This window comes from Rhineura floridana, chromosome 21, assembly GCF_030035675.1.
Source record: "Rhineura floridana isolate rRhiFlo1 chromosome 21, rRhiFlo1.hap2, whole genome shotgun sequence".
NCBI lineage: Eukaryota > Metazoa > Chordata > Lepidosauria > Squamata > Rhineuridae > Rhineura > Rhineura floridana.
The window spans coordinates 13,339,385-13,357,846 of NC_084500.1; the positions used below are offsets into that span (position 1 = coordinate 13,339,385).

The 18,462-nt window shown below is 47.5% G+C and overlaps 1 protein-coding gene across 8 annotated transcripts in view; it reads left to right on the top strand.

The window, feature by feature from the left end:
* Positions 1-18,462, top strand: part of ACACA (acetyl-CoA carboxylase alpha) — a 239,190-nt gene that overhangs the window by 57,071 nt on the left and 163,657 nt on the right. For all 8 annotated transcript variants that reach the window (XM_061604841.1, XM_061604839.1, XM_061604842.1 and 5 more), the window contains 10 exons: positions 139-289; positions 1,173-1,276; positions 1,410-1,491; positions 1,992-2,137; positions 4,553-4,703; positions 4,819-4,953; positions 6,321-6,467; positions 7,949-8,137; positions 9,798-9,898; positions 13,214-13,302. In XM_061604841.1, the coding sequence (XP_061460825.1) occupies positions 139-289; positions 1,173-1,276; positions 1,410-1,491; positions 1,992-2,137; positions 4,553-4,703; positions 4,819-4,953; positions 6,321-6,467; positions 7,949-8,137; positions 9,798-9,898; positions 13,214-13,302 (1,295 nt within the window). The remainder of the gene's footprint in view (positions 1-138; positions 290-1,172; positions 1,277-1,409; positions 1,492-1,991; positions 2,138-4,552; positions 4,704-4,818; positions 4,954-6,320; positions 6,468-7,948; positions 8,138-9,797; positions 9,899-13,213; positions 13,303-18,462) is intronic.

Consider the following 18,462-nt stretch of genomic DNA (forward strand, 5'->3'; position numbering starts at 1 on the left):
GGAAAGGCCGCAGATTAACTAGGGGGAGAAAAAAATACCCCAGCCCCCCCCCAATTATTAATAAATAAATAAATATTAATAATAACAATGATAATATTTTCAGTTTGTGTAATTGTTATTATTTTTGTTTTCCTTCAGAAACATGGTGGTGGCTCTGAAGGAGCTTTCCATCCGAGGGGACTTCCGGACCACTGTTGAGTACTTGATTAAGCTGCTGGAGACAGAGAGCTTTCAGCAAAACCGCATTGACACTGGCTGGCTGGACCGGCTGATTGCAGAGAAAGTGCAGGTGTGGTTTGGTTCCTTTCACTGGATCATTTCTATTTTTTTTAATTCAGCTATCCTTAACAACCAGGTGCAGATGCTATGCCTGCACCATAAGTTCCCCTCCGCTCCCCCCAATTTGCTTTATGATAATCTTTTAAAGCCTTAAACCAGGTGGGGGGGGCTTTGTCCTTGCAGATGTTGATGGACTCCAACTCCCTTCAGCCCCCAGCCAGCATGGGCAGTGGTCAAGGGAGGATGGGAGTTGGAGCCCGGCAACAACTGGAAGGCCACAGGTTCCCCTTTCCTGCTCTTGAGAGAAGAGGCTGGAACAGGGATAGCCAATGTGACACCCTCTAGGTATGGTTGGACTCCAACTCCTCTCAGCCTCAGCAAGTGTGGCCAAGGGTCAGGGATGATGGAAGTTGTAAGGCCAAAGATGTGGAGGGCACCACTTTGGCTACCCCTGGTCTGGAACATGGATTATATATATGTATCCAGTGCCAGAGGCCAGCAGAGACTTCTCTCTCCCACCCTTCTGGCCAGCATACATCTTTAATGCGTTGTTATCTGAGGTGGATTTTAATTGCTGTCAGCCAATCTCAGCCCCAAAAAGTGGGGTGTAAATAATAAAGCTGGCTTGGATGGCTTTAAAAGAGTAGAAAATTTTTGGAGGATAAGGCTGTAAGTGGCTACTAGCCATGATGTCTATAATGTACCCCCACTGTTGTGCTCATGTCCTGTCCTTGGGCTTCCTATGGGCATCTGGTTGGCCCCTGTGAGAGCAGGATACTGCACTAGATAGGCCAGTAGCCTCATTCAACAGGGCTCTTACTTTCTCACAATAAATTACCAATTAAAGCTGGAGTGGCAAACTTCCCATCTTTCCCCTCCCTCTTTCTCTCTAGGCAGAGAGACCAGACACCATGCTGGGTGTAGTGTGTGGGGCTCTTCATGTGGCTGACGTGGGCTTTCGGAACAGTGTCTCCAACTTCCTGCATTCCTTGGAGAGGTAAAACCAGGCCTTTTAAAAATCTAAAAAACTAAACACAAAACTTCCAGTTCGTTGGGGAACAGGAAAACACTGTGGTGTGGGGTGGGAGTTTGTTGTTCAGTCTTGATTTTTCCCACCCTCCATCTTTCAGGGGCCAAGTCTTGCCTGCTCATACGCTGCTGAACACGGCGGACGTGGAACTTATCTATGAAGGAAAGAAGTACGTGCTAAAGGTATGTAAGCCGCCTTGGGTTTCTACCATGAGGAAGAAAGGCGGGGTATAAATGTAATAAATAAATAATAAATGAATAAAGGTATGTTATCTTGCAACAGAGATAGCAGCAATGATCCTATTTAACACTGCTACAGTGCTGGGGTGGGGGGTGAGGGCTTCAAAGCCCTTCAGACATTGTCTCTGTAATCCGAAGAATGGCCTTGTGAGATAGATCAGTATTGTTTACACAAAACAGCAAAGTTGGAAGAGGCCTATAAGGTCTATAGAGTGTTTTTGTTTGCCACTGTGGGCTCATTCTAGGAGGAAGGGCGGGATGTAAATTTAATAAATAAATAAGTAATAAACGTGTTGTTGCAAGTCCCACTTGGTAATACCTGTACCAGGACAGGAAGCAATTGTTTCAATATTACCCTCATTCCACCACGTAATGCACAACCAAGGCACCATAGTAGCTTTTGGGGATCGACCTCCCTCCCCTCTCCCTCTCCCCCCTTGCAGGTGACCCGGCAGTCTCCAAACTCCTATGTCGTTATCATGAACGGTTCCTGCGTGGAGGTAGATGTTCACCGACTGAGCGACGGAGGGTTGCTTCTCTCCTACGACGGCAGCAGCTACACCACCTACATGAAAGAGGAAGTCGACAGGTAGCCATTGGGGATCAGGTCTGGATAGACTCCTCAGCTTAAAAGGAAAAGAAAAAAATCGACAGTCTGCACAAATTAAGCACATAGGGATGGGGAAACTTTGGCTCTCCAGATGTTGCCACTGGATGATAGTTATTTAATACTTCTGGGTCCAAGTTCTTGCACTTGGGTCCTGCTTGCGGGCTTCCCCCAGGCACCTGGTTGGCCACTGTGAGAACAGGATGCTGGACTAGATGGGCCACTGGCCTGATCCAGCAGGCTCTTCTTATGTTCTTATGTCTCTCTAGATGTTGCTAGACTACATTTCCCATCATCCCTGACCATAGGCCATGATGGCTGGGGCTGATGGGAATTGCAGTCCAACTTTATATTTTTATTTTATTTTTTTATTGTGCTGCTGCTAGTCACATACAGAGGCAAAAAGCTTTCTTAGCATTGTGCTTGGGGGGGGGGCACAGGAGAGTACGACCCAGTGAGTTGGCCACTCAGTGTAAGGCAGCTTTTGATGTTCCTGTTTTAAACCACCCCTGAAACAGAACCATGAGGACTAGAATCTTGCTTTATTTTTACGGGAAGGGCCGTATCTTAGTGGCAGAGCATCTGCCTTGCATGCAGAAGGCCCCAGGTTCAATCCCCAGGTGGTGCTGGGAATGTCCCCTTCCCGAAACCTTGAAGAGCCACTGCCGGTCATCCCAGACAATATTGCGTTACATGGACCATGACCTGACTCAGTCCAAGGCAGCTTCCTCTGTTCCTAAGGGAAGATCCATAGCTCAGTGGCAGAGCATCTGCCTTGCATGCAGAAAGTCCCAGGTTCAGCCCCTGACCTCTCAGGTAGGGCTGGGAATGTCTCCTGCCTGTCACTCTGCCAGTCAGCATAGACAATACTGAGCTAGATGGACCAGTGATCTGACTCAGGCTGCTTCCTAGGTTCCCCTTAGCAGCATTTTTCTTGAAGCCACAATCTCCGGCGGGCCAAGTTAGACAATCTGCTACACATACACAGAGATGCTGCTGAAAACAGCAGTCGAGCATCTAGTTCGCCCGGCCATTCATAACATCCCGGACATGGATGACAAGGCGCACACCTACCCTGGTTAACATGGCATCGGATTATTCTTTTCTTTGCACCTCAGCTATGAAGACTAGTGCAGTTAGACAACTGACACAATGGGAACAGTTGGTATATTCTGGGGATGGAGGCGTCAAGGGATTGGTTTCACAAACCTATAAAATGTTTATCAACTGTGAAGCCGGTAGCACGACTGCCCTAAGGTTGTTATGGGAAGAAGATTTAGGGATAACATTTGATGAAGCAGATTGGAAAACTAGGTGGTGTAAGCCTTCTTTCTGGATGGTATCAGCTAACCATAAAACCCTGGCACTGAAGCTGTTGCACAGATGTATTAGGCACAATTCCTCAGCTCAGTGCTGGTGTGATTATAATGCCACCGGATCATACCTCCACACATGGCGGGAGTGTGCGAAAGCAATGGCCTTTTGGCAGATAATTTTTTACTGAATTAGAAAATATTACCAAGCAATCTATTGAGAAGATCCCAGAATTAGCTCTTATGGTGCGTCTCTGTACAGAGCATAACAGAGATAATAAATCTAAAGGACTTATTCAAATGCACGTGCAGGAATCATTCAAGAATGCCAGACCCTTAACAACTGTCTGTAGATGAATGGTACAGTGATGTGTGGCATCTTGCTGTATTAGAGATACTAACTCTAAATTGCAGGTAGCACAAAGTCAAAGCAAGAGAGACACTTTTTGGTTTGATTTTATTGATTGTACGAACCGGAGGGAACATGGGAGACTGCCGCCTTCTGTTTATGAAATCTTAACTGTCTCTCCACAATTAAATCCTCCTGTTGGAATACATTTTAGAGGGGCAACTTGCCCCTTTCTCTGTTTCTGTATGGTTCAATAGATTATAGTTCCCTGGATGTACCTTTGAATTCTAGGATGGGAGACTGTATTATGACTTCAGTAAGAAGCGAACAAATGTTTCTGTATCTCACTCTCTCAACAACTGCCAGACACTTTCCTTTTCCCTGTTGTGTACTCCCTCCCCTTCTCCCCCCACCTTGTTTTATTAGTTGGTATTTATTTTTATCGCTTATGTTTATATACTTTGAAAAATTTTCAATAAAGAATATTTGCGTTTTTAACAAAAGGATAGGAGTGGCTCCACAACATCTGGAGAGCCTCAACTTCCATCTGCCCCGGTCACAATGACCAATGGTCAGCAATGGTGGGAGTTTTTTAGTCCAGTAACATACGGGCAGCTCCAGGCTTCCCCCCACTCTGATCTAGATCTTTCATCTGATAGTGACCTGACGGTGTAAGGCAGGATCTGACATTGTTTTCCTTCTCTGGCTTCGTCCCTCATTGATTTCTTCTCTTAGGTACCGGATCACCATTGGCAACAAGACCTGTGTGTTTGAGAAAGAGAATGACCCATCCATCCTGCGTTCGCCTTCGGCGGGGAAGCTCATTCAGTACGTGGTGGAAGACGGAGGGCATGTCTTTGCGGGCCAGTGCTTTGCTGAAATCGAGGTAAATTCCCCCCTGCCCTTTTTGCCCTGTTGGGCTCTTCCTGTGAGGACCATTTGTGTTCCAAGGAGATTTAGAGGAAGCTGAACGACATGACCTGTCTCCCCTTTCTTCCCAGGTGATGAAGATGGTGATGACGCTGACTGCGGTGGAGTCAGGCTGCATCCATTACGTGAAGCGCCCCGGAGCGGCACTTGATCCCGGCTGCGTGATTGCCAAGCTGCAGCTGGATGACCCGAGCCGAGTTCAGCAGGTGAGGGGTTTGGGGCTGAGCCAGAGGTGGCTGTCCTAGCAGAACCATGAGTCAGGAACTGAGAATTGGCACTGAAGGGCCAAGATGAGGCACACTGGAGCCGCAAACACTGTTGTGGCCTGGGACAAATCCCAGCCACAACAGGAAGAAGTTTAGACTCCTGTATTGAGCAGGGGGTTGGACTTGATGGCCTTATACGCCCCTGCCCACTCAACTATTCTATGATTCTAGTGTTCTTCCTGTCTAACAGGGACCAGTGGCCAGCTTGTATATGTGGAGGATAGCCCAGCACATAAGAATATCTGAAGAGCCCCGCTGGAGGAGACCAGTGGCCCATCTAGTCCAGCATCCTGGTCTCACAGTGGCCAGCCAGATGCCTCAGTGCAGGATCTAAGTGTAAGAGCAACTCGCCTCACCTGCCATTCGCAGCAGCTGGCACTCAGAGGCATACTGTCTGACTGCAGAGTTGTCATGTATAACCATTGTGGCTAGTAGCCATTGATAGCCTTTATCCTCCATGATTTTGTCTAGCTCTCTTCTAAAGCCCACCAAATTAGAGGCCGTCACTTCCTCTTGCGAGAGCAAGTTCCATCGTTTCATTCACTCTGTTGTGTGAAAAAGAGGAATACACCTTCCTGTGGAATATAAAGCAAACAGTAGCTATTATTATATATTATTATTATTTATTGGATTTATATCCAACGCTTCCTCTCAGTAGGAGCACAGGGCAGCAGCATGCAGAGCCAAGTGTTCCTGGTTTGAATCCCAGCGGCTCCCAAAAGCAGACACTCTGAAAATACCATGTGTGGTGTTTTTTGTTGTTGCAACTTTAATCCTTAATATATCCCACCTGCCTCAGTCTGGCCTTAGCCAGCCCCTGCCTGCTTTCGTAATTATGACCAGTCTACCAGCCAGTGTGGTGTAGTGGTTAAGGTGTTGGACTAGGACCTGGGACACCAGGGTTCGAATCCCCACATAGCCATGAAGCTCACTGGGTGACCTTGGGCCAGTCACTGCCTCTCAGCCTCATGAAAACCCTATTCAGAGGGTCGCCATAAGTCGGAATCGGCTTGAAGGCAGGACAGTCACATTTAGGAGATGACATTGCCTGCCAGCTTCCTCCTTCTCCTTAGTGTCAGTGTTGCTTCTTGTAGAAATCAGCAGCGGGGAGGTTGGGGACCAAACTAGAATGAGTTGGCTCTGCCTGTCATTGGCTCTGGCGCCACCTTCTGTTGGGCTCCCTGTCTTCTGCCCCACCGGTCCCAATGGGCAACAGCCATCACTGAATCTTTAAGGTTATTTTGCCCTCTCTCCCCTCCCTGCCATGCTTTCTGTTGTCCTAATTGTGTCTTTGTTGGTCCCTCAAGGCGGAACTCAACACGGGGACCTTGCCACAGATCCAGAGCACGGCACTCCGGGGCGAGAAACTCCACCGCGTCTTCCATTATGTCCTTGACAACCTGGTGAATGTCATGAATGGATACTGCCTGCCAGAGCCCTTCTTTAGCTGCAAGGTATTACGGATGGCTTCACCCCCCTTTCCTCCTGCTGCTGTGCGTAATGGTGGCTTGAAAACTTGGTGCTACAAACACCCTCTGTGTTCTTACCTGTCTCCCCACAATTAAATCCTACTTTCAGCATATCTTGATTTGCATTTTATGGCCTATTTGCAAAAGTCTGGGCTGGGTGTGGCTGTAAAAGTTTGCTGCTCTGGGCTCCTGCTGGGAAGGAAGGGCAGGATATAAATCAGATAAATAAATAAAAAGTTTAGAGGGTTTTTTTGTTTTTGTATGGGTTGGGTTGGGAGAGTTTTTCAGGAGGGTGCTGAGAAGAGTCTGTGAGAAGTCACCAGCCTTGTATTTACAAATAAATATACACATCTAATATGTATTTCTTAAAGTTAGAAATATGGGCTGTGTGCACACCATAGATTTAAAGCACATTTTCCCTCAAAGAATCCTGGGGATGATAGTTTGTGAAGGGTGCTGGGAACTGTAGCCCTGTAGTTGGAATGAAAGGAAAAGCCTCAAGGGGAGGGGCAATGGTTCAGTGGCAGAGCATATAATTCACCTGTAAAATGTTCTAGGTTCAGTTCCCCAGCTTCTCCAGCTGAAAAGAGTCAGAGAAGAGCCCTTCCCATTTGCTGCTGTTTGAGAGCCTCTGCCAGTCAGTGTAGACTGTTCTGAGCTGGATGGACCAATAATATAAATTAGTATATAGGGCCAATTGCCTTAAGTTCCTATGTTTTGCATGCAAAAAGTCCCAGGTTCAATTTCCTGCCTGAAGCGCTTGAGAGCTGCTTCCACTCAGAGTAGACGGTGCTGAGTTAGATGCCTTGCATGCAGAAGTTCCCAGGTTCAATCCCTGGCATCTCCCAGCTGGGGTTGAGTGATGATGGTTTTCTGACATCCCAGAGAGCGACTTCCAGTCAATGTAGACACTACTGAGCTAGATGGACCAGTGGTCTGACTTTGGTATAAGGCAGCTTCCTGTGTTTCTATTTGGGCACGAGCCGCAGCTCAGTGGAAGAGCATCTGCTTTGTGTCTCAGCAGGCACAGCTGCCCCCTGCTCGTAGTAGTGACATTTTTCTGGGGACTGCCCTTAACCAAGATGATGGTTGCTTTTTGGTTTTAGCTGTTGTTGTTTTTTAGAAATGTTATAATTTTGTTGGTTTGAATTCTTGTAGATTGTGTTGTTTTGATTTGTATTTATGCTTTCCTATTTGTGTGAGCCGCTTTGGGGGCCTTTTTGGCCAAAAGGCGGCCTAGAAATAAATGCTAACATACCATAACATAGCTGGAAAGTCACTGCCAGTCAGTGTAGACAGTACTGAGCTAGATGGACCCAAGGCTCTGACTTGGTTTTAAGGCAGCTTGCTATGTGTCTCTTCCTATGTTCCTCTTCTCCCTAACCCCCCCCGCCGCATCCTTTTTTTTAAAAAAAAACCCCAAATCTAATTCTTCCTCCTCTTTTCTTTCCCCACTCTGTATCCAGGTGAAGGACTGGGTTGAACGTTTAATGAAGACTCTCCGAGATCCATCCTTGCCTCTCCTGGAACTTCAGGATATCATGACCAGCGTTTCTGGGAGGATCCCTCCCAACGTGGAGAAATCCATCAAAAAGGAAATGGCCCAGTATGCCAGCAACATCACGTCCGTCCTCTGCCAGTTTCCCAGCCAGCAAGTAAGGGGGAAATGTTTGAAGAATTAATGGGAGAGGTGCCTGGCTTGGGCTATTGGGTGGAACGTGATTTGCTAAGCCCGGGAGAGAAGAACTTCCAAAGCGGAGTGTGCACATGCATCATCCGTCATGGGACGCAAGGTGGCCTATTTGGAATTTCCTGGTGGTCTCCCATCCAGACATTAGCAACATGGGGCAATGAGGCCACCAACTTGGATGGCTTTAAAAGAGGATTAGGCAAATTCATGGAGGATATGGCTATTGGTCTCTTTAATTATGGTTTTGTATTCCTTTTAAATGTTTATTTATTTATTATTTATTTATTTTTTAAAACTTATATACCGCCCGACTAGCAATAGCTCTCTGGGCGGTGAACTTAAATACAATAAAATACAATATAGTACAAAAACATCACAATCTAAAATCAAATTTCACAATCTAAAAACTGCATAAGGTAAGATCAAATTACAAACATTACAATCATTAACAAAAAAAATTAATTAAAATGCCTCGGAGAAGAGAAAGGTTTTAACTTGGCGCCGAAAGGATGATAGTGTCGGCGCCAAGCGGACCTCCTCGGGGAGACTATTCCATAGTTCGGGGGCCACCACTGAGAAGGCCCTTGATCTTGTCACCGCCCTTCGGGCCTCCCTATGGGTCGGGACCCGGAGGAGAGCCTTCGTAGCAGACCGTAGTGTACAAGCCGGTTCATAATGGGAGAGGGGTTCCGACAGATATCGAGGTCCCGCGCCGTATAAGGCTTTGATGTTGATTGTCACCGCCCCAATGTTTTGTGAGAGGGCGGGACAGAAATACATGTTTATATATGTGTGTGTGTATATATATATATATGTCAATATACGCGCTTGTGTGTTTGTGTGTCTGATGGCTGTGTTCGACCTCCACTGTTGGAGGCAGTTTGTTTCTGAATGCCTGTTGCTGGAGACGACAAGTGGGGAGAGTGCTGTGGGGCTCAGGTCCCGCCTGTGGGTCCTCTAGGAGCACTTGGTTTGGGCACTATAGTGAACTAGATGGGTCTTTGGCCTGATAGAGCAGCCAGGCATGTCCTTCTGATCAGACCCAGACCCGTTCAGCTGCGGCAAGCACTGTCTTGCGGGTCTTCGCAGACCAAGGGCGAGGAACCTTTTTCACCCCGAGGGCCTAATTCCTTTCTGGATAACTTCCCAAGGGTTGCATGCTGGTGTTGGGCGGAGCCAGAGGCAAAAAGTGGGTGGAGCAACAAATCTGTCTCTTGCCTTGCATACAGTAGCGTACTTTCCAGCAGCACGAAAAAACCCAAGCAAGGAGAGGCTTCTGTATAGTTGTCTCTCTCCATCCAGGCGAGCAGGACACAGTCCAGCCAAGCAAAAGCCCTTGAGGATGGTGAGGGAAGCAGGGTTTGTAGCCTGGGCAGAGACCTGAGGGCCAGCGCGGGAGGTCTGGAGGGCCGCATTTGGCCTCCAGGCCTGAGGTTTCCCCACCTCTACTTTTAATGCTTGGTTTTACAATAATTCTATTGTTTTTATCATTTGTGTATGTATGATTTGTTTTTTCTATGAACACCTGCTTAGAAATGCAAATGTTTAAGCGGTATATAAATATCTTCAAATAAAATAAGTAAATAATAAAGCAGAAGTTTCTCCCCCTCTTCCCTTCCCCCTAGATTGCCAATATCCTGGACAGCCACGCAGCCACTCTGAACCGCAAATCGGAGCGTGAGGTCTTCTTCATGAACACCCAGAGCATTGTGCAGCTGGTGCAGAGGTGAGCCTGGTGTTGGAAGTGTGGCACGTTGGGGCGAGGGTGCAAAGTCTCAATGCTGGCAAAAACTGGAATCGGAGGGCTGGCTGTATGCTTCCCCCCCCTTCCTGGATCCAAGCAAGTGCATACAAGGGGTCAGCTGATAAGGCATCAAGGAGCATATAATTGTGACGCCTGCCACAAACTCCAGTAGCATTGGTAGATACCCAGGAATATTAGCTTGTAATAAAAACAGCTGCAGAGAAGATTGAATGGCCTAGTTGCCATATCATGCTAAGCCAAACTGTTATGCGAGTGTGTGGACTTCAGGAAAAGAGATTGCAGCTGTTTGGCTCCTCCCCAGTCCACAATCCCTTGCTTTAATGCTTCCCACCCCCAGATCACTGGTGGTTCTGCTGCTTTGCTGAGCTAAACCGTGGCTTGATTTAGCATGCTGTCTGAACTTGGGCTTGTGGTTTAGCTCTCTCCAGACTAACTGCGAGATGTAACCGAAGTTTGTCCTATCGTTTGTAGCTTGTGGTTTGTCTAAGAGAGCTAAACCACGAGTCTGGGTGGGGGCAACATGCTCACTAAGCTAAACAATGGTTTAGCGCAGCAGCAAAACGACCTGGGAGGAGCAAAGCACCCATGATCTTCACTAAGAACTCCTCTCTGGGAGCCCACAGACTTGCCCTTTCACACTAAATCATGGTTTGGCTTAACATAATATGTCAACCAGGCCACTGTGTGTTTGGAGGATTAAGAAAAAAATGAAGAAAATGAAGGCCTGGGTGGGGAGCCCAGTTGTGAGGATCAGTTATAGCCCTGCTGTGTGAGTCAATCATGGTGAATAGACCCAACATGTATTTTTTTATTTAAAAGCATTCATATACTGCTTAATATTTCAAAAATCCCTAAGCGGTGTATGATTTAGATAAGCAAACAATGTATCATTAAAACATTAACACAAAAACAGAACAAAAAACGATTATAACGGCTGTATAGAAACACATAAAAGGAACATAGGAACGCGCCTTATACAGAGTCAGGCCATTGGTCTACCTGCCTCAGTATTGTCTACACTTTCGCAGGGCTGTCTAGGTCCTTCCCAGCCCCGCCTGGAGATAGCGTTGGGGATTGAACCTGGGGCCTTCTGCGTCCAAGGCAGATGCTCTACTGCTAAGCTGCAGCCCTTCCCTGAAAGCACGGAAAAGCTTTCATGAAACAGAAATTCAGAAGATCTGAACACACAAAACGGTCTCCAGTCTTACGGGTCAGGGAAAGCCTAGGCAAAAAATTATTTATTTATTTATTTATTTATTTATTTTTATTTTATTACATTTTTAGACCGCCCTATAGCAATAAGCTCCCAGGGCGGTGTACAGCATAATAAAACAGGTTAAAATACAAGTGGATGTAGATACACAATAAAACATAATTAAAAAATTTCAATTTTAAATTCAAATTTTAAAATTTTTAAAATACCTGGGCGAAGAGGTAGGTCTTTACCTGGCGCCGAAAAGATAACAAAGAAGGCGCCAGGCGTATCTCATCAGGGAGGGCGTTCCATAGTTCGGGGGCCACCACTGAGAAGGCCCTAGCTCTAGTTATCGTTCTCCGTGCCTCCCTATGCGTTGGGACACGGAGAAGGGCCTTTGACGTCGAGCGCAGCGACCGGGTAGGTACATAGCGGGAGAGGCGTTCCGCCAGGTATTGCGGTCCGATGCCGTTAAGGGCTTTATAGGTAAGAACCAACACTTTGAATCTGGCCCGGAAACATATTGGTAGCCAGTGCAGCTGGGCCAGGACAGGTGTTATATGATCAAATTTTTTTGTCCCAGTAAGAACTCTGGCCGCAGCATTCTGCACCAGCTGAAGTTTCCGAACCGTCTTCAGAGGTAACCCTACATAGAGTGCATTACAGTAGTCCAATCTAGAGGTTACCAGAGCATGGATAACTGTGGCAAGGTTCTCCCTATCTAGATAGGGTCGTAGTTGGGCTACCAGCCGAAGCTGGTAGAACGCATTCCGTGCCACCGAGGCTACTTGAGCCTCCAGTGACAGGAGCGGATCTAATAAGACCCCCAAACTACAGACCTGCTCCTTTAGGGGGAGTGTAACCCCATCTAGGGCAGGTCGGACATCATCCATCTGGGCAGAGAGCCCCCCCACCAGCAGCATCTCAGTCTTGTCAGGATTGAGTCTCAGTTTATTAGCTCTCATCCAGTCCATTATCGCGGCCAGGCAGTGGGTTTAGTACATTAACAGCCTCACCTGAAGAAGATGAAAAGGAGAAGTAGAGCTGCGTATCGTCAGCATATTGCTGGAAACGCACTCCAAATCTCCTAATGACCTTGCCCAGCGGCTTCATATAGATATTAAAGAGCATGGGGGACAGAACTGAACCCTGTGGGACCCCATATTGGAGTACCCAGGGACTCGAGTAATGCTCCCCAAGCACCACCTTCTGGAGACGATTCTCGAGGTAGGAGCACAGCCACTGCCAAGCAGTGCCTCCAACTCCCAAATCCGCAAGTCGCCCCAGAAGGATACCATGGTCGATGGTATCAAAAGCCGCTGAGAGATCAAGGAGAACCAACAGAGTTACACTCCCTCTGTCTTTCTCCCGACAGAGGTCATCATACAGGGCGACCAAGGCTGTTTCTGTACCAAACCCCGGCCGAAAGCCCGATTGACATGGATCCAGATAATCAGTTTCATCCAAGAGAGCCTGGAGCTGGTGAGCGACCACACGCTCTAAAACCTTGCCCAGGAACGGAACATTTGCTACCGGTCTATAGTTGTCAAGATTTTCAGGGTCCAAGGAGGGTTTCTTCAGGAGCGGTCTCACCACCGCCTGTTTCAGGCAGGGTGGTACCACTCCCTCTCGTAAAGAGGCATTGATCACCTCCTTGGCCCATCCGGCTGTTCCGTTCCTGCTAGCTTTTATTAGCCATGAGGGGCAAGGATCCAGAGCAGAAGTGGTCGCCCGCACCTGTCCAAGCAAAGTGATGTCTTCACAAGATGTCTGAAGCAACTGATGGTTGGTGCTTCATGTATGGCAGAGTGAAGGACTTTCCACAGTACAGGGACAACAGCAGAGAATTCCCGTTTTCAGGTCACCGCCTTATGACACTCTGTAGGATGTGGTGCAATATGTAGAGTTTCTCAGATGATCTACTGTTAAGTGGATTCTTAGATTGCCTAATTCATTTTGGTCAGAAAATTTGGGTTTTGTTGTTGGAGAACTTGGCAATATCTTTGCAGTAGCCAAGTCCAGAATCATCTGACAATGAGGGCTAGCTCCTTCTCCTATCTCACTTGAGGTGTTCGTTGCAGGTACCGGAGTGGCATCCGAGGGCACATGAAGGCTGTGGTTATGGACTTGCTACGGCAGTACCTGAAAGTGGAAACTCAATTTCAACATGGTGAGTCTCATGCAGCTTCAAGATGTGAATTTAGGGGCAGGGGTTGAGGGGACTTGATGGAGAATGGAGATTGCTAAGGGCGTGAGAGACCAGCGCAGCATGGCTATTTATTTTGCAGTCTGGATAGAAGTGCTGCAATACGATGTCTGGCCACCAGGTGGCAGCTGATGCTATATATGTTTAACCCCATGTAAGATGTAGTCAAGAGTAAGGCCTCATACATTTAAAGCCGTATCATACCACTTAAAATAGCTGTGGCTTCCCCAAAATAAACCTCGGGACTTTAATTTGTTAAGGGTGCTGAGAGTGGTTAGGAGACCGCCTATCCCTCCCACCCCGAACAGAGCTACGATTCCCAGAGTTCCCGAGGAAGAGGGTTGGGTTGTTAAACCATGCTGGAGGCATGTCTCTGAGGCAGCCTATCCTGCTGGCCTTAGGATTTTTAACTGTGTGAGTCCCCCACCCCTATCCCTGGCCATTAAACCTGAAAATTAGCACAGCGTTTTCATGTCTTGGAAGCTTCTGTCCTGGGGAAGCTCCTTGGAAGCATACTGGTGCCCGTGAAGCTTATCAGAAGATAAAAAATGGAGGACAAACAGCCATGAAGATGCTGAAGTTGTATTTGGAACAATGGAAAGGGGAGCCAGGTGCAAACCAGTGAGCAGGCCTCTTCTGGTCAATCAGCACTGGCCAGAAAGCGGTCAAGGACCATAGCACAGGTAGAGTCAATCCCCGGCATCTCCAGGTACAGCTGGGAAGGCCACATGTTTGAAACCCTGTAGAGCCGCTGCCAGTCAGTGTCAACAATACTGACTTTAGATGGACCAACGGTCTGATTCGGTATAAGGCAGCTGCCTGCATTCATACGCATATCATGGAATCTGCAGTCTAGAATAGTGCCCCAGACCCTAAGAAGTTAGTCTTACACACCAGACCAGGCTATTTGTCTGTCTAGGCTAGTATTGTTTGCTCTGACTGGCAGCAGCTCCCCAGAGTATTATGCAGAGAAGGCTCTTTCCTATTGTCTGCCACTTTATCTTCCCACTTGAGAGAGAACCAGAGACCTTTGGTATGCTAAGGAGATGATCTGCCAGTGATGGCTGGTTCCCCTTTGAGGCTGGTGGGGTGGAAGGCAGGGAGCCCTGAGAGTTGGCAGAGCCAGAACCAAAGGTGTTCAGAGACAGTGAATTCTGGCTTCGTCCCCATCCTTATAAGCCTTTTGACCTTACCCATTCTGCGTCTCAAGACCTTACCCAGTCTTGGAATTGCTTTGTAATACGTTTTTAAACCTTCTTGAGAGCCAGTGTGGCGTAGTGGTCAGAGTGTTGGCCTGTGACCTGGGAGACCAGGGTTCGAATCCCCACGTAGCCACGAAGCTCACTGGGTGACCTTGGGCAGTCAGTGCCTCTCAGCCTCAGAGGAAGGCAATGGTAAGCCACCTCTGAATTCCGTTTACCATGAAAACCCTGTTCCTAGGGTCACCATAAGTCGGGATCGACTTGAACGCAGTCCATTTAAATATATATATATATATATGTGTTTGTGTGTGTTTTTAACTATTTTTAAAAAAGATGTTTTGAAAGCTTTTTAAAAAAATGTTTTGAAAGATGTTTTGTGTTAATGTATTTTAAAGTCTGTTTTTATGACGTTTTAAAGTGTTTTTAGTGCTTTTGTTTGCCACCCTGGGCTCCTGCTGGGAGGAAGGGTGGGATATAAATCAAATAATAAATAAATAAATCCTCCTCCCTGCTGAATTCTGCAACACTGAGATGGAGAAGGAAGAGGAAGCTGACAGGCAGAGCCACCCCCTGGACTGGTTGTTAGTAAGAAAGCAGGCAAGCAGGTGGGGCTGGCTAAGGGCAGACAGAAGTTGGTGGGGCGCTTCCCCATTTGCCCTAATAGTCCTGCCTCCATTGTGCTCTGCCCCTGAGCAGTGGTCTGTTCCTGCTTATTAATTCATGCTCACGACTAGAACATGCATTATCTTAGCCACCTTCCCTCTGAGCTTAGGTGAGCAGCCACTTTAATGATGATGTTTTAGGTGTCTCTTAAAAACACATTAGTGTTCCCAGGTCTTTGCTGGTCCTTATGAACCTGTGAGGAGCGCTTCTGGATCAGGCCAGAGGAGGCCTTTAGCATCCTGTTCTCACAGCGGCCAGCCAGATGCCCCGAGAGGGAGCCCACAAGGGGGACCTGAGTGCAACAACACTCTTCCCACTTGCGATTCCCAGCAACTGGCATTCAAATACCCCTTGATCTCAGTAAATTAAAATTTTGCACTATGTTATCGTTTTAACTGCATTTTTTCAGTTGTATTTTTCTTCCTGCATTTTAATGTTCGATATGGATTTTTACTTACTATTATTCAGTGCCTCGAGACTTGCCATGGAAGGCTGTATATAAATGTTTTAAATAAACTGAACTGTGGTCCCTTCTCAAGACCACTTTCGTAGCTCATGGTATTTAAAAGGGGAGGAAATCAATTTATTTTTTGTGGGAACAGGCAACAAGGTTGTTATACCAAATCTGGCAGTTCTTCATTGTGTTTGTGTGTGTGAGAGGAAATAACTCCCAGTGGGGAGAGTGATTTTGCGCTTAGCTTCTGCTTGCAAAGCTTGCAAAGCTTTCCACTGGTGCATCTGGTTGGCCCCTGTGAGAACAGGATGCTGGACTAGATGGGCCGCTGGCCTGACCCAGCAGCCAGCCATTTCTCATGCTAGTACTGCAGGTGGCCACCAGGTGGCAGTAACGTACTGCACCACACAGAATTCTGGGCTTGTAGAATATGCTGTCGCCTTCTTGGGCGTCTTGCTCTCCTCTTCTTGAGAATTGGGAGATTAATTTCCACTTCAGATCAGTGCAGTAGATGACCTTGTAATGGAAAACCTTGCATTCTGGCTTTTCTCTTAAGGAGCCGTGATGGGCTAGATGGCAGGCTAAGGAGGTAGATAGGTGGCTTGTCAAGTGCCTTACCCTTGGGGCACACTGTGCACAAGTATTTGTGTGCAAAGCAGCCTCTGTTGGTCACAGAGCCTGCTTGGCTTGGCCGGGATGCTTTATGAGCTGTGGGGGCACCGCAGAAGGAGGCTCTTTGGGTCAGGGGCTTCCCCATTGAAAAGGAGCGGTGGAGGCTGGTCCATGAGGGCAAGTGGGGTGCTGCCCCACCAACCTCAGTCTGCCCCCACCTGCCTGCCTTCATAGTTAGAGTAAGTTGAGGGAATGGCCCTGCATGTCGTCTTCCTCCTCCTTAGTCTGTGTTGCCCTTGTAGAACTCAGCAGGGAGGAGGATTTGCTGGTTCCGCCAGTCATTGGTTCTTCCTCCACCTGCTTCCTGGGCTTCCTGCCTTCCGCCCCGCCAGTCCCAATGGGTACCACCAAAAAGCAGATACTTGCAGCGGCGGATTTATTGGCTGTGGGCTCCTGCATTCATCCCTTTTGGGGGCCCTCTTCGTTCACCTACATAAACGTGACTAAGGGTGGTATTAAGTGCTAGTCTTACTCAGGGTAGACCTTTTGAAGTTAACACACGGCTAACTTGCCCTCGTTAATTTCAGAGGGTCTATTCTAAGAAAGTTGAATAGAACCCTGTGTCTGAAAATACAATGGAGCAAAATGGATAAGAATGAGTTAGTTAATAACATGGGTTTTTCTTTAAAAAAATGGACTGCCTTCAAGTCGATCCTGACTTATAGCGACCCTATGACTAGGGATTTCATGGTAAGCGGTATTCAGAGGGGGTTTACCATTGCCTCCCTCTGAGGCTAGTCCTCCCCAGCTGGCTGGGACCTGCTCAGCTTGCCACTGCTGCACAAGCCAGCCCCTTCCTTGTCCGCAACTGCCAGCTGGGGGCCAACTGGGCTCCTTGGGACTATGCCGCTTGCCCACGGCTGCACAAGTGGCAGGGCATGTAACCCCTGAGCCACTCACTGTGAGGTGATCTTTAGCTGGCCCTTGACACCCAGGAGACACAAGCGGGGATTTGAACTCACAGACTCTGGACTCCCAGCCAGGCTCTCCTCTCCACTGTGCTTTCTTTCATTATATTATTAAACCGAACTTTTTTGTTCCTGATTAATGATATGTGTGTATATAGAGAGAAGTAACAAGAAAACGCTTCTCTTCATCTGAAAATGGAACTTTATTTAAAGGAACAAAACGAATGATAATTCAAGGATTTCTGCAAAATATTCATAAAATGTGTATGTGGGTGGTGTTCAGTGCTAGTCTTACTCAGAGTAGTCCCACTGAAGTTAATAGACATGGCTAACTTAACTTCATTCATTTCAGTGGGTCTGCTCAGAGTAGGATCAAGTTGACGACAGCCCTGTGTGTTTCCTTTGACCTTCCTTTTGCACAAAATAATTGAGTAAGAGAAATGAAGAGTGGAAACTAGCAAACTAAAATAGTAGAATTCAACAGTTGCAAGTTGGTGTTTGTAGGATAACATTTCCAAGTTATCCTCTCAGTTAACAATATATGCTAATAAATTGGGGGGCCCTCAGCCACGTGAGACCTCATTTCTGTGCTCACATATAGATTTGCCACTGCACCTAAAAGTCTAGGGGCCCAGAGCTGTGACACAAGAGAGAATCTTCTCCCAAGTGATGGAATGCTTGGTGCCAACTCCGCTGACTTTTTGGCTTCAGGTTAAGCCATAGCTGTTGCGCCCAGGCTTTGAGCATTCATTTCTGTTGTGGGAGGGACATAAGAGGGTGCCTCATACCGAGTCAGGCCCTTGGGCCATCTAGCTCAGTATTGCCTACACTGACTGGCAGCAGCTTTCCAGGGTTTCAGGACGGATGCTTTCCCAGCCCTACCTGGAGATGCCATTGGAGATCAAACGGGGCACATTCTGCACACAAAGCAGGTGTTCTATCACTGAGCCATGGCCCTTCCCAGGAGTCTTCTAAGCCAAGGATATCCTGTGTTAGGGGCGCCGAACCTCCAGTCCATGGGCCAGTTTTCTTCAAACCACACCCACCTGCCCCACACCTGAGGGCACTTCCAGACGACCGGCTTATTGAGCTTTCACCCTGATTTGTTTGCAGGATGTTGACTGTTTGTTGAGCGTTCATTCTGATACGTTTTGTGGGGAGGTTAGACAACATTGCATCAAAACAAGCATTAATCCACACTTTCCAGTGCATTTTCCTGTCCTTA